Below are 15,413 nucleotides of genomic sequence, written 5' to 3'. Positions count from 1 at the left end.
TGAACTCAGGACCTCTGGAAGAGCAGTCAGTGCTCTTACCCACTGAGCCATCTCTCCAGTCCATATCATTTTAAAATCACATTTTAAATTTATTTATTTGGCAAAGGGGCTGGTTGAGCAGATGCCGTGCCCTGTAAGTGGCACCCAGAGGATAACTTAAGAGAGTCAGTCCTCTCCTTCCACCATATAGGTTCTGGCATGAAATTCGGGTTGTCAGGCTTGGTGGCCAGAACCTTACCCACTGAGCCATCTCAGCGGCTCAGGGTTCTCGTCTGTTTGTTTTCCATTTTATGTTTGTGTACGTATGTATATAGTACCTACATGGGAGTATGCAGCCAGAAGTTGGTGTTAGCCGTCTTCCTCGGTCACCCTCCACCTTGTCTTTTGAGACAGGGTCTTTCACTGAGCCTGGAGCTGGGCTGTCTGTCTGGTGGCAGTCCCAGGACACATGCCAGCACGCCCAGCTGTTTATGAGTACCAGGGGTCTGAACGCAAGCTTGCACGGCAAGCACTGTACCGTTTCTTAGCTCCTGGTTATTTGTGGCTTTCTCATTCAGACAGGACCTCATGTAGCCCAGGCTGGCCTTGAGTGCCTCATATCGCTGCCTCCACCTCCCAAGTGAGACTATAGGCGTGTGCTATACCACAGCTGGCTTGATTTTGCTATTTGAGACAGGGTCTTATATCACTGAAGGTGACCCCCTCAACTTGAAATCCTTCTGCCTTGGCACCTGAGCAGTGTAAAGCAGGATTCTTTCACTGGGTTTCTTGGAATCTGGACTGTATAGAAATGTGGGCAAGCAATGTCAGTGCTCAGAGCTCCAGTCTCCTCCTCTGTGGAAAGAAGTCGTTTCCACAAATAGCAGGAACAAAAATACCAACCCCGTAAGAACAGCGGGTGACATTTGGGATTCACAGGAGATAAAGGAACAGATGTCTGAGGTAAGATGTGCCCCAGGCAGAGGGTCAGCTGTGCACAGGTCCTGAGGCAGAAGGAACCCGGTTGTTAAAGAGGCGCCGAGGCTAGCAGGGCTGGGGCAGGGTGAGCGAGGGGAGGCTGAAGTCCCATGTCTTCCTGAATGGCTGCCACAAGCCTTTGCAAAGACCTTGGCTCTGACCCCGAGAGGGCAGGGAGTGATTGGGCTGTGTTGGGCTGAGATGGCCAAGATCTGAGTTCAAAGGTGGAGAGCAGCCTCTGAGACAGTCCAGGCGAGATGGCTGACTTAGAGCAGGGTGGGACTACTGAGGCAGCAGCAGAGGTCAGATTTAGGAAATACTCCTGAAGCCTAGTGTAGAATTCGGAGTGTCCATGATGCTTACAGATTTCTTGGGTTTGCCCTGTACCCCCAGCATCCAAGACCACATAGATCATAATAATCAGAATTCTACAAGGTTTTCTTCCCTGTGGGTAAACTGAGGCTGAGCTTCAGCTCAGGTATAAGCCAGCTGTGGCTGGAATCCCCATCTGGCCAGAGTTAGATGGCTCCCTTGAGGTTCCTGCTCCGCATCCAACAGAGGGCGCTATTTCCCCACGGAAGGCCAGACTGCAAGCTGCTAGGTATGGAGAATGTACCTGTGTCCAGCCTCATGCCCAGCTCAGCCTAAGCAAATTGCTGCAGTGAGGAGACCCCAGGAGACAGAGACCTGACCTTGAGAGGCCGTGCTTCTGCACTGACCATTTTGTGAGAGTGGGCATTCCGGAATATTGGGAGGCAGGTGTTTTGGTTCTTCTGGGGAGGATGAATCCGACAGCCTTGGAGCAGGTGAGAGCCACTGTGCCACCCATGGCCAGGGATTGGCTCTATCGCCAGTGCAAGGAACCAGAGGTGCTGCTGGGTTTGGTGTCTGCTGAGGGTTGCTGTCTGCATCCAAAGCAAGCACACCAGTGTCCTTAGAGAAGAGGGACTGTAGCCACCCGTCTATAGATCACCCCCACCCCAGACCCCTCCCCGGGGCAGCTGCAGGAAAAGCAGGGCAGAGCTTTGAAAGGCTCATCCCAGCTTCCGAGTGAAGCACACCGCAAAGTCCCACCTCCTACATAGGAGATCTTCAACATGTATGAACTTGTGTCGACTCTCAGCCATTCCTCTTCCTTGCTCTGTGACCCACTGAGTCAGCAAGGTGAAGACACAGGAAATCTGTGGATGAGAGTTCACCCTGCCAGCCATAGAGTGCCTCCCCTCAGAGGGGTGGGACCAGCATGGCCTGGAGCCACGCCTGCAAGGTCTTCCTGGTTCTAGAAGGTGAAGTCCACACCTGGAAGAAGGAAGTGACCGTTGTCACCCCTCGGCTACTGTTGAGTTCTGTGGCCTACATGGAATGGGTGATGTCCAACCCTGTGACAGGCCCTACGCTGGAGGGAACGAGTCGGTGGCTTCCAATGCTTGCCGCCCAGGCGTCATCCGTGTCAGCCCGGGCTGTGGATACGTGTCATGTTATGTGTTCTCTGAAGGGAGATGTATTTGTTTATCTTCTCTGGGTTGACCCTGGCTCCCAGTTGAGGGCACAGTCCATCTTGGTGTGGAAGTCATGGCTCGGCCACATGATGCTGCAGGTCACATGGCATCACCCTGGAAGCGGAGATGAACAGTGGTGCTAAGTTTGCTCTCTCCGTTTTATTTGGTCAGGGACCTCAGCCCTTGGACCCGTGTAGCTCATGTTTGTGATGTCTTCCCACCACCAGTCTAGAAACTCCCTACAGCTGTGCCCAGAGGTTTGTTTCCATGATGGTTAAGTCCCATCAAGTTGACAGTTTAGCCACAGCAGGGGCAAGCAGGCATCAAAGAACAGACCTTGGACTGGGTGAGCAGAGAGGGTGACTGTGGGCTCCCCGCTGAGCCTGCCCGTCTCCCCCACAGGTGAGACCTTCCTGCCCTACTACACTGGCCGGGCCATTGACAGCATTGTGATCCAGAAGAGCATGGACCAGTTCACCACCGCTGTTGTTGTCGTTTGCCTGCTGGCCATCGGCAGGTAGCCACCCAGCCCATACACATCACTCCTGCAGGAGGGAGGGCAGGAGGGTGCAAGGCCAGCCCAGCACCACGGCAACCTCCCAAACGAACTGGGAACCTTTTGGCTGGGCCACATCCTAGAGGCATACCCTCTTGTCTCCGAAAATGGTTCCAGTCCCTGCAGATCTTTTTCTCTCTCCCTGGCTGGTGTGTGAATATGTAGCCCAAAGGACTGGCTTTTTATACTGTTCTAGAAGGGTCTGGCTGCCAGGGTTGAGTCCCTTACCCTTGGTGTAGGACTTACTGGGAAGTGAGGGAGGTTAGTCCCGGACGCCATCCCTACAGAGTGGCCTGTCTGTCCTTGGGGAGGAAGGGCTGCTGGTGGGTGGTGCTGGCTGCCGGAAGGACACCGGCTATACCGTCTCTCATCTGCAATCAGCTCATTGGCCGCAGGTATTCGGGGCGGTATTTTCACCCTCGTATTTGCCAGACTGAACATTCGCCTCCGGAACTGTCTCTTCCGATCACTGGTGTCACAGGAGACAAGCTTCTTTGACGAGAATCGCACAGGTTGGTCCCTCCTGGGGACTTTGGGTGTCCAGGGTGTCCTTTGAGCTAGCTTCCTGTGGGACCCCCAACAGCTGCATGGCTTGCTTGCCCCTCCAGCACTTCCTGTGGTCCAGTTCAGGGTGGAACCTGGGATACTATGCTGCTTGGTGACGTCTTAGTGTGAGTTGGGGTTACCACAAGACCCTGGCCAGGCCTCTTGAGCTCTCTGCAGTGACCACGGCGTCTCTTGTCTTGTGAAAACTCAGGGCCCAGTGCTGCCCCAGAGTGAGGCCTGCAGAGGCCCAGTTCCTGTGGACCAAGTGCTGGGAAGAGCCAGCAAGGAGAGACACAACATGTCCACCCTGGTCCCAGGCACTGGGCCAGTCCACACCTGTCCCACCCCTCACCCACAGGGACTCTTTCCCTCCTGTAGTAGCCGCCCATGGGTGCTGCAAGGGTTCTAGTCCAGTGTCCCATAGTGTGTGAGAAATATTGCTGTGTGTTCCTCTCTGAGCTCAGGAGGCTATTTTTGAGGTGGAGGTGGGGGTGTTTACCAGTGAGGACTAGCAAAGAGAAGTCTGAAGTCTTGCTGTGGTGGGTACGTGTGTGCGATCACGCTGGCCTTCCCCAGCTGACCTGCAGCCAGTTTCCACTCCGTGGACAGGCAGGTGCCTCACACAGCATGCTGGAACCATGTGTGGTACACACCTGCGACCCTGTCAAGGCCACCCTGGCCTCAAACAAAACAAAGGAGGAAAAAATGGTACCGGGGTGGGGCCAGCTCCCTAGTTTTCCAGAAGTGCTCCCTGTCAATCTCAGATAGCATAGTGGGGAGGGGTCTGACTCCTGTTATCCGTCTCAGAAGCCCCTTAGTGTCCCCTCCACCCACCCTGGCAGCCCTGGGCATCCTTGCCACAGAGGGCTGAGTGCCTGTGTTCCAGGGGACCTCATCTCCCGCCTCACCTCCGACACCACCATGGTCAGCGACCTGGTCTCCCAGAACATCAACATCTTCTTGAGGAACACGGTCAAGGTCACGGGCGTGGTGGTCTTCATGTTCAGCCTCTCCTGGCAGCTTTCCCTGGTCACCTTCATGGGCTTCCCCATCATCATGATGGTGTCCAACATCTACGGCAAGTACTACAAGGTAGGCAGCGCCTGGTCCCCGGCAGCGCCTATGTCTGCTTCGAGAGTTCTGAGGCAGTCTGTGTTCATTCATTGTCTTCACTTGGCCACTGGGTGTTTCCTGAGCACCTACTGTGCCCGGCACTGGGAAGCAGTGAAGCAGGCTGCAGGTGACACCTGGCCTTAGGTATCAGCCAGGCAGGTGGTTGAGGGCTGCCACTACACGTTCAGACCCACCTTGAGCCAGAGGGGAGGCCCTGGTAGGTACTGAGGACAAGCACAAAGTGAAGCTGTGAGCATGGAGTAGCTAGCGGGACCTGAGGAAGGTGGCCTTTCTCAGGACCGTGTTCTGAGTAAAGTGTACAGACAAAAGCTCTGTGGTACGAGTGTACCTGGTGGCTCTGTGAAACTGGCAGGTGGCTCTTGGGGTAGATGATAAGGGCAGAGTCTGACCCTCTGGTTTTGAGGGGGTTGGTGACTTGGGCCTTGCCTCTGATATACTATGAGGCAGCCTGAAGTTCCTCTGCCATAGCCTGTCAACTGGAGTCACCCTGGTCTCCTGGATTTGCAGGAGCTGCAGGGCTAAGTTGGCAAGTCTGCACCCCATGAAAGGCTCAGGAATCCCTGGGGATCCTGAGGGGAGCCCCCAGCCCTGCTGGGTGGGTCTCTTTTCCTAGCTTTAGGACCCTCCTCTGTGTAAAACAGTTTCCCTTCAATCTCCAGCAAAAGGCCACCATCCCTAAGCCCTGATCACGGATTCTACACTAGTTCCTCACTGAGGGGGACGTACATGGTTGGATGGAGCCTGTTCCCTGCCCACCTCCACCCTGCCTCCACTGTCCCTCCTTCCCACTGGCCTCTACCCTGTCCACCTCAGGCCCCACCTCCAAGTGGGCAGAGCCTTGAAGAAATTTGCTTAGGGTCTTCCACCTTTGCAAAGCACACAGACCACCTGCAGCCAGATGTGATCTGGGCTGTGAGAGGTCCAAGGAATAAAGGCACTGCTGTGCAAACCCAGTGGCCTGGGTCCAGTCCCCAGAGTCCACGAAAAGCTGCAAGGGCGCCCGGCGGTGGTGGCGCACGCCTTTAATCCCAGAACTCAGGAGGCAGAGGCAGGTGGATTTCTGAGTTCGAGGCCAGCCTGGTCTACAGAGTGAGTTCCAGGACAGCCAGGACTACACAGAGAAACCCTGTCTCAAAAAACCAAACCAAACCAAACCAAACCAAACAAAAACCGAAAAGGTGCGAGGGCATAATCAACTCTGTAAGCTGACCCATGCCAGGGGACTTCTGCCTGTGTCCCTGCCACACAGAGTAATTAAGGAAAACACACACACAAATATATAAACCAGACATGACTTGGGGCCTGCCTGGTTCCTCCGAGGTGCAGTGTGCCTTTTCTCTTTCTGCTCCCTGTGACCAAGTGTGACATTCAGGTCATGAGACCAGCTAGAGCACCGTCCCATCCTGCCCTATAGGAAGGGCAGCTGTTGTGTGAATTACTGCAGAGCAGTAATGGCAGGGCCGTTTCCCCTCCGAAGCTGCCTCTCCTCACTGTGTGAGCAGATTTCCCAGCCTGTGGTGGTCATGGCACATGTGTCTGGAATGTCACATTCTCGCCTAGTCTGTGCTGATAATAAACACTGCCCCTTAGTGCTCGGTGTTTCCATACTGTGTATGCCTGAGCAACATCGGGGACTACCATTCTTATGCCAGTGCAGGGCCAGGTCGGACGCTCCTTTTCTAGAGCTAGCTGTAGTCAAAGTGTGGTCAGTGGTCTCACCCAGTGTCAGTGGGAGCCTGCTTCGCTGCCCCCCAGTGCTGGGCACTATGAGTGACATAAGAATCTCCCAGCCCTCAGAAGCTGGCCTACACCCCAGGAGCTCCACTGGGTTTGTTCTCTTGAGTCTGTCCCATCAGTTAGGAGGAGATGGGGCTGGGGTGGACAGAATGGGATGGAGGTGGGCTCGGAAGGATAGTGAGGCTGTCCTGCCCGTCTCTGTGCACAGAGGCTCTCCAAGGAGGTCCAGAGCGCCCTGGCCAGAGCCAGCACCACGGCCGAGGAGACCATCAGCGCCATGAAGACGGTGCGCAGCTTTGCCAACGAGGAGGAGGAGGCAGAGGTGTTCTTGCGGAAGCTTCAGCAGGTGTACAAGTTGAACAGGAAGGAGGCGGCGGCCTACATGTCCTATGTCTGGGGCAGTGGGGTATGTGTGGTCAGACACCAGGGGTGAGAGGATGGGCGTCCAGATAGGAACCCCTCACTTAAGTGACAGTCCAGGTCCCCTACATGTGGGTGTCTTTCCTGGAAAGACCACAGTGCCCTTCCTTCAGAGGCCTCTGTCCCCCCTACAAGGTGGCAGGGTCAGTAGGAGCTTGTATCCTCAGGCTAGCTAGGGTCCAACCTAGGTCTCAGCCCCTCCCTAGAGAATGGAGAGAACTTGGTTTGTCTCTGTCCCAATAGTCTAGGAGGTAGGAGCTAGGCTGGCCTGGGAGTGGTGGGGGGCAGGGAGATACAGAGTTTCATGGGAGGACGTAGCTAGAGGGGTACAGGGGAGCCAGGAGGCAAGGACTACTCAGGTGCCACTACCTGAGACACCACCCCTTAAAAATGCCTGCCAAGCCTCTGTCCGCTCATCCACAGCTGGGCACCTTCCGCCATGCACAGGGACACTTACCCAGCTGCTGACTTCACTCTGCCTTGGGGTGGGGAAGGGCTGCTGGGGATACTGGGAAGGTTGTGGGTTGTCTCATCCCCCCCCCCCAAAAAAAAACCCTCCACAGCAGGAGGTCCCCAAGATACTGCCCTTCTTCAGGAGCATACTTAAAGGAAGAAAGGCCTCACTAGCCTGCTCTGACTGGCTGCTGTGTGATCTTATCAGTGCACCAACCTCTCTGAGCCATGCTCTTTGCAATGAGAATGAATAGCCCTGCCTGCCCAGCAGAGGAACTTGAAGGTGGCATGTGCCAGCCAGGGCCTGACAAAGAAAGCCTTGTTCTGCTGCCAAGCCCACAGTCTGCTCCAGCTAGGGGCCTTTGTAGGGGCTGCTGGGGGAGGGGTGTGAGTGACAGACAGGGCAATGAAGTTTCCGTTGGTGGCAGGGTGTTCAGAGCTTCTAAGGCTGCCTTCCAGCACTCAGTGAGATGGGTTAGTGGGAAAAGACGCTGTCACTAAGCCCAGTGATTTGAAGCCCTCTCCAGCTTCTGTTTCCCTGCGCTTACTAACAGAGGAACAGAGTTGGGGGACAGAGTAGAGGACAGGCCCAGGGCTGGCTAAGGCCTGGAAGCATAAGCCATGCCCTGTCCTTCGGTGCAGCTCACGCTCCTGGTGGTCCAGGTCAGCATCCTGTACTACGGGGGCCACCTGGTCATCTCGGGCCAGATGAGCAGCGGCAACCTTATCGCCTTCATCATCTATGAGTTTGTCCTGGGAGACTGCATGGAGGTGAGGGGCAGCCTGGGAGGGCCAGGGATGTACGGTGAGAGGTTCTGGTTTCCCTGGGGTGGGAATGCATGCAAGATTGCCCAAGACCAGCCAGAGACCAACTTCTGAACTGGAACAAACGATGACCCGTTAGAACACTGACAGGCATGTTGAGTGTGCCGTGAGCTCCGACTGAGTTCACAGCAACCATGTGCCATCTTGGTGTTAACTTGGTTCCCAAGGTGGACATAACTATAACAGTACCTCAAGGGCTGCACACAGGAGCCAGGCAGGCATCTGCTGCCACTTCCCTCGGCGTGAGGTGGGGGCAAAATATTTGCACTGTCTTGTTTCTGAGAGAAGCCACCTCATTGCTTTAAAGGCACTCAGTGAAGACGGCTACTGTTTTGTTCATGTTTACATTGGGCGTGTTTGTAGCCACAGAGAATGTATACAGAGTATCCATTAAGACCCATTTTAAAGATTAAATTAGGGCTGAGGTTGGCTCCCTTGGCAGAGTGCTTGAGCTACATGAAACTGGGCTCCATCCCACAGCACTTGAGAGGTGGAGGCAGGAGAGTGGGCCTGGGGCCTTTGCCTAGGGTGGAAGCAGCAGGGAACCAACAGCTAGAAGCTTGGGCCTCAAGTCAGTAACACTGCAACTGGGATGTCTCCAAGGTTCTGTGCTGTCCCAGAGGGAGGGGACCCCACATCATGACTTGCCTTTTGTGGACTTCCTTCCCCTCCCCAACACCTAGTAGGGCATCAGGCATACCTTTAACCCCAGAAGCAGAGACAGGTGTATCTCTGTGAGTTTTAGGTCAGCCTGGTCACATGGTAAAGTCCTGCCTCACAGGATCATCTTCAGCTACATACATACTGAGTTGTATGAGACAGTCTGCATGGACTACCTGAGGCCCAGAAAAACAATTGCCAGGTTGTCGCACACCTTTAATCCCAGCTTGCCTCTTGGGAGGCAGAGGCCAGCAGATCTCTGAGAGTTCAAGGCCAGCCTGTTTTACATATTAACTTCCAGGATAGCCAGGGCTACATTGTGAGACCCTGTCTTTACAAAAAAGGGGGGGGGCATAGAATGTGCTGTGGCAGCCAGAGGAAGGCTGGACGCCTGCCTACTCTGCCCTGCTCACCACACATACCCTCTGCAGGGTCCAACCCTGGGCCCTGGCTCCTAATGCCCAGACACGGTGGCCTTACTTTTTCCTCCCACCTTTGTTGTCTTCATGGCCACTGTCTGCTGCACCAGCAGGTGGCATCTGGGGGCTCCCTGCGTCTCCTCAAAGCTGCAGCTCTGACCCATGACCTCCCCACACCCCATGAGTGGTAGGTGTCAGGAATGGGCTGTCGGTGGGACCAGGATGTGTGTCTTCCCTGCAGTCCGTGGGCTCCGTCTATAGCGGCCTGATGCAGGGAGTGGGGGCTGCCGAGAAGGTGTTTGAGTTCATTGACCGGAAGCCAACCATGGTGCATGATGGAAACTTGGCCCCTGACCACCTCGAGGGCAGGGTGGACTTTGAGAATGTAACCTTCACCTACCGCACTCGGCCCCACACGCAGGTCCTGCAGGTAAGAGCGGCTCAAGGCCTGCCAGAACCATCCTTCCCACATCTTGGGTGTGTGGCCAGAAGCAAGAGAGGCAGGGGCTCCACTGAGAAGCTGACCATTAACCCTCCAGTAAGACCTGCTGGGGAGGGCTGGTGTGGCACAAGTAGACGGCCTGCCTAGCTGGCACCAGGCCTGGCTTCCATCCCCAGTACCAAATGAAGGCTTGTGTGTGATGGGGGTGGGGGCTTCTTTAGTAACTTGACAAGAACCAGATTGGTGAACTAACGCTGTGCTGCAATCGGTGTAAACATAATCCTTAATTTGCATGCCACACCCCTCCAGAAGCACTGGCAAAGTAATGGGTCCGGCTTCTGTTGAGGGAGAGGTAGTGACAGCCAAGCAGAGCCTCACCTCGGAGGCGACCTTCAATCAGGGAGCAGGAGCTACACAGGTGGCTCTCAGACAAAGGAGCCACCAAGCCAGTCCTGGTAGCTCAGGCTTGTCATCCCAGCTACTAATGTGGCTCAGGGCAGGAGGACCACAAATTCCGGCCCCGCCCCTGGACTGCACAGCAGTGAGTGGCAGGCCGGTCAGTGAAGAGAGAGCTTGAGCTATCTTTTCCACCTCCACATCAGGAGGATTGCCACTATTATAGGCTGGATATAAGTTCTAGATGGGCCTGGGTCCCAGTATAGGGGATGTAGCTCAGTGGCTGGGGTCTTGGTTAGCATGCACACGGTGCTGGGTTCAATCTCCAGTACCTTAGAAGAAACATGTATGTTCAAGGTGCCCCAGTTCTGGTATCTTAGGAAGACCATTCAGAGGCCAGCAGTACCACATGGGGCAGGCAGGAGGATGTCCTCCTGCCTCTGAGGGTGGAATATCTTGTGTCCATGCAGAATGTCTCCTTCAGCCTGTCCCCAGGCAAGGTAACGGCTCTGGTGGGGCCCTCGGGCAGCGGAAAGAGTTCCTGTGTGAACATCCTGGAGAACTTCTACCCACTGCAGGGCGGCCGCGTGTTGTTGGACGGCAAGCCCATCGGTGCTTATGACCACAAGTACCTGCACCGTGTGGTGAGTGCCACATGCCGGTCCCCCACCCTTCCCGTTCTTCTGAGCCATGGCACAGATGGAAAGAACTGTGTAGATCTGTCACTGAGGTGACCTCCCCATGCAGAATGTTCTGGCACTCCACAAGCCACCACATGGCCCTCTCCTCTCCTCCTCTCCTAGAGGTAAAGCCCCACCCCGCCTGTGTGACAACCGTTTTCTTGGTTTGCACCAATTTGATCACCTGGACATACTTGGACCTCATGGCTCTGCTTCCTCCAGTTTGAGCTTGCTCCAGGCAGATTTAAAGTTCCCAGCGTCTGTCCTGTACCCACAGGCACCTCACCTGCAGGCACAGACAGGACTGAAGTACTGGGCACACACCAACCTCGTCTCTCTCACGTGATGTTCTCATCAGCAGGCTCTCACGATACGATAGTTCTACTTTGGCAGGGATGTTGTATGGAATGTCTGGGTGATACTCACCCTTATTATTCTTAACTTCTGCTTCTACTTAAATGTCCTTTTTAAATCTCTCTCTCTCACACACACACACATACACACACACACACACTATATATATATATATGATTTAATGATTTAATTTTTCTTTAAAAGAAAGAAAAAAGTTGATCCTGTGCTGACTGACACAAGCAGAGGGGCCTGTACAGGTGTTCAGTCTGTGTACTAGCCAACACTATCTAGGTGTGTGTGTGTGAGAGAGAGAAAGCGAGAGCCCAAATGTACACATCTAAGCAAGCGTGCACGTTTACATTATCAGAGCAGGATCTCAGGGCCTTCGGTGTCAGATGAGAAATCTACCACCGAGCTCTGGTCTTGACATGGCAGGACCCACAGGCTGGAAAGTCCCCTTGCATGGAATGTATGTAAGCAGAGATGGGTGACAGAGAAGGGTACGTGACACACTGGGCTCCAGGAGGAGCCCTGGGCAGAGCTGCACGTGTGATCGCTCTGATTCCCAGATAGCATCAGTCCTCCGCTCAGCCAAGTGTCAGTGTGAAGAAGCAGCTTCCCACCATTTTGTCACTTCCTGGTGGTGAAAGACATCAGGCCCCACTTATCTGCTTATTAACCATCCAGGTTTCCTCTGGGGAATACTGTCTTCTTTACATTTTTAAAATTATTGCAAGCACAAAGCAGTCAAGTGCCACACTATATAGCCTTGATTTATAGATTATCATATTGTAGTGATTTTTCCCTTTTTCATTTTTCTCTGTGTGTGTACATGTTCATATGTGTGACATGCATGTTTGTAGGTGTGTGTGTAGAGAGGCCTGGAGTCACCCCAGATCACTTCTACCTTATAAACTGAGGCAGGGTTTCTTTGTGAAACCCATCGTCACTGCTGATCCTGCCTCTGTCCTCTGAAGCCGCTGTCAGAGGTGGGCCTCCGTGTCTACCCAGCACCACATGGGCCCGGCCAGCTGAACTCGGGTCCTTGGGTTCAGCAAGAGCGTTAACCCCAGGCAGCTGCCCAGCCCTCTAGTGCATTCTATAACGAAGACAGGAGAGTTCCCTCTGTCCTGCCTTTCTAGGTCTATCTCAGGGTTCTTACGGAATTCCTTGTCAACTTAGTTTCTGTCTTTATGTAATGGTGTCAGCATATAAAAGCATTTTGTGTGTGTGTGTGTGTATTACTGTCTATGTGTGAGTGTGTATATGTGTGTGTGTGTATATATGTGTGTGTGTGTGTGTATTACTGCATCAGATCCTCAGCTTATAGGCAGCTTTGTTTTCACTCATTCACTTCCTAGTATTACAATATACTCCCTATTGTTTGTGTCGTGTGTGTGTGTGTGTGTGTGTGTGTGTATGGGTGTGGGTGCACACATGGCCATGGTATGCATGTGGACATCAGGACAACTAGCAGGAGTTGGTGCTCTTCTATGTGGGTCCTGGGGATCGAACTCAGATCGTCAGGCTCAGTGGCATGCCCTTCACCCAGCACCCCCTACTGCTCTTTTTGTGAATCAGATTCCTAACCCACATCACAGAGCAACACTGTCTTTGAACTACCCCCTTAGAAGGGAGAGGTGGGTCTGCTGTGCAGGCTGGACACTAACCACAGCTCTCAAAAGGCTCAGACAGGAGGGTTCTCAGGATTTCCAGGCAGCCTGAGTTCTAGGCGAGTCTGGATGACAGAATAAGGCCTTGTCTCTAAAGAGGGAGAGGGTAGCTAGAATAAGGGCAACTGCCGGGGAGGCCTGCTGTCCTGCACCCTGGCAGAGTCACAGAGCTACATTCCACCCCTGCCCTGTGGTCAGGGGAATCTTGGCTTAGCTCAGAGCAACAAGATTGCTGGCTCCAGATTGTCATTCTGGGAGGCCTGAGGTCTAGGATGGTCTGGGTACCCAGGGCCCCCACTAGGAAGAAAGAGGCACAGCTGAGTGCAGCCAGCCGTGCAGATCAGCTTTCAGACCTGAGACTCCTGGCGTCAGCCAGGCGGGGCCTGGGAGACTCCAATGACAGCTGGTGGGTTCATTGACAGACTCCCCGATTCCCCCCAACAGATCTCACTGGTAAGCCAGGAGCCTGTGCTGTTCGCCCGCTCCATCACTGACAACATCTCCTACGGCCTGCCTACCGTGCCCTTCGAGATGGTGGTAGAGGCTGCACAGAAGGCCAACGCCCATGGCTTCATCATGGAGCTGCAGGATGGGTACAGCACAGGTACCAGGAGGCGACTCTGAGTTAGGGACCAATGCCCCCAGGCCCCATCATACCATTTCTTCCCATTGACATGAAATCCCCATCACAAGAACATGCTGTGAGTAACCTCAGTGGCATCTGGTTGGTCACAACCTCTTCCTCCATCAGTCCTGAACATTTGTTAAAGATCATGTACACCGCCAGGCATGATGGTACATAAATATTCAAGTTCAAGGCCAGCCTGGTCTACATAGTGAGATTCTGTCTCAAGAAACGAACACACAAAGGACTGGATGGCTTAAGGGCACTGCTGCTCTTCCAGAGGACCAGGGTTCAATCCTAGCACCCACATGGTGGCTCACAGCTGTCTGTAACTTGTGTCCCAGGGAATACAATGCCTTCTGGCCTCCAGGGATACCAGGCACGTGGTGCACAGGCATACATGCAGGCAAAGCACCAACGTGTAAAATCTTTTTTTTAAACAATGTTTAGCTGTACATGGTGGTACAGGGAGATTGCTGCAAGTTCAAAGCTAGCCAAGGGTTCATGGGGAGACCCTGTCTCAACAAACTGTGTGTGTGTAAAATATTAGTCTCTAGGGCCACTTAAAGGCTTCTTTTGTGTGAGGACAGCCTTCAAGAGTCAGTCCCCTCCTTCTACCCAAGGGTTAGGATTGAGCCCACCGCTGCCGGTGCAGAAAGTGCCTTCCCCAGTTAAGACATCTTCCAACCCTTTCTTGGGATTTTTTTTTCAGACATAGTCTTACTGTGTAGCCCAGGCTGGCCTCGAGCTTGCATTACCTGTTTCTAAGAGCAAAGCACTCGAATTACAGATATGCACCATGACACTGGTCTTTTTATTGGAGTTTCATTGTGTAAAAATAACTGTCTTTTTATTCTGCCTTTTAATAGAAAAAGCTTGGCTCTTTAATTCTGCGCTGGGCCTTTGTCCTTAGCACACCTTAGTGATCTTTCGTATTGGTTCAAGGACCTGCCCTGCCTCCTCTTCACCTGCCTAAGTGTGTAGGCTTTTATAGTGGTTTGCTGACTCCGTTTCCTATTGACAGACATCTGAGTTGTTCTTATTAATATTTGTCTTGCAATGACGTTGCTGTAATCACACCCACCACCACCTCTGGTCCTCTGGGAAAGAGCTGACTTTAAGGACATTCCCCGACGGGCTTGCTGACAGAGGGTTGTCCATTTTGATGGTGACACTGTCATTGCCCATCAGTGTCGGGGCAGAGCATCAGAGTGACGTTGCCCAGTGCAGGAAGGCAGATTTTCCTCAGCAGCCTTGCAGCAATCTGCAGTGCACTGTGATACACCCAGGCATCTACCGGGTGCACACGGGATGATCTGCAGTGTGCCACCCCTTTGCATGAAGTGCTAATCTGGGCATCTCTTCCTGAGCTGCCTTTTGTGGGTGGGCGCAGCTGGGACCTCAGAAATGTCTGCAAAGCTGGTGCCCAGGTGAATGGGAGAGGCCTCCTAGTAACTCAACCTGTGTCTCCTCCACACAGAGACCGGGGAAAAGGGAGCCCAGCTGTCAGGCGGCCAGAAGCAGCGGGTGGCCATGGCCCGTGCATTGGTGCGGAACCCACCTGTGCTCATCCTAGACGAAGCCACCAGTGCCCTGGATGCAGAGAGCGAATACCTGGTAAGTGGAAGCAGCAGCCACTGCGGGAGGCTGTGGCCAGCAGCCAGGCTGAGCATTGGCCACAGGTTCTCTCAGGCCATGAAAGGGAAACAGGAAGTTCTGGGCATGGACACTTTGGGGCCTGGACACCCAGCTCCAAGCAGAGCTACAGCTGAGTGACATGGGTAAATGGGGTGCCAGACCAGATGAGATGAGGGAGCCCCACCCTGCAGTGCACTCCTGAGTTTCTTCCCTCCTTCCTCCCTCCTCTCTCTTCATTGCTTTTGGTTTTCAGTCTGAAGCACAACCCCAGGCCTTGTTCAAATGCCCCACCCTGAAGCTGCAGCACGGCTCCAAATTGCTTTCCCTAAGCCTAGTTTCCAGTGGTAAAGTGGACAGATAGCACTGGTGCAGCAACATAGCTCTCACCTCAAGGAGATA

At 53.8% G+C, this 15,413-nt stretch overlaps 1 protein-coding gene across 3 annotated transcripts in view; it reads left to right on the top strand.

Annotated features, from left to right (window-relative positions):
• The window catches only part of Abcb9 (ATP binding cassette subfamily B member 9), a 47,412-nt gene that overhangs the window by 22,744 nt on the left and 9,255 nt on the right, over positions 1-15,413 (top strand). For 2 of the 3 annotated variants that reach the window (XM_076922881.1, XM_076922882.1), the window contains exons 3-11: positions 2,859-2,973; positions 3,394-3,524; positions 4,445-4,650; positions 6,638-6,835; positions 7,945-8,073; positions 9,448-9,636; positions 10,515-10,688; positions 13,196-13,355; positions 14,857-14,993. In XM_076922881.1, coding sequence (XP_076778996.1) covers positions 2,859-2,973; positions 3,394-3,524; positions 4,445-4,650; positions 6,638-6,835; positions 7,945-8,073; positions 9,448-9,636; positions 10,515-10,688; positions 13,196-13,355; positions 14,857-14,993 — 1,439 coding nt within the window. The remainder of the gene's footprint in view (positions 1-2,858; positions 2,974-3,393; positions 3,525-4,444; positions 4,651-6,637; positions 6,836-7,944; positions 8,074-9,447; positions 9,637-10,514; positions 10,689-13,195; positions 13,356-14,856; positions 14,994-15,413) is intronic. The other variant, XM_076922883.1, reaches the window with a different exon arrangement.

Source organism: Arvicanthis niloticus, chromosome 24 (genome assembly GCF_011762505.2).
Source record: "Arvicanthis niloticus isolate mArvNil1 chromosome 24, mArvNil1.pat.X, whole genome shotgun sequence".
NCBI classification, from domain to species: Eukaryota; Metazoa; Chordata; class Mammalia; order Rodentia; family Muridae; genus Arvicanthis; species Arvicanthis niloticus.
This window is presented reverse-complemented; position numbering and strand designations above follow the sequence as displayed.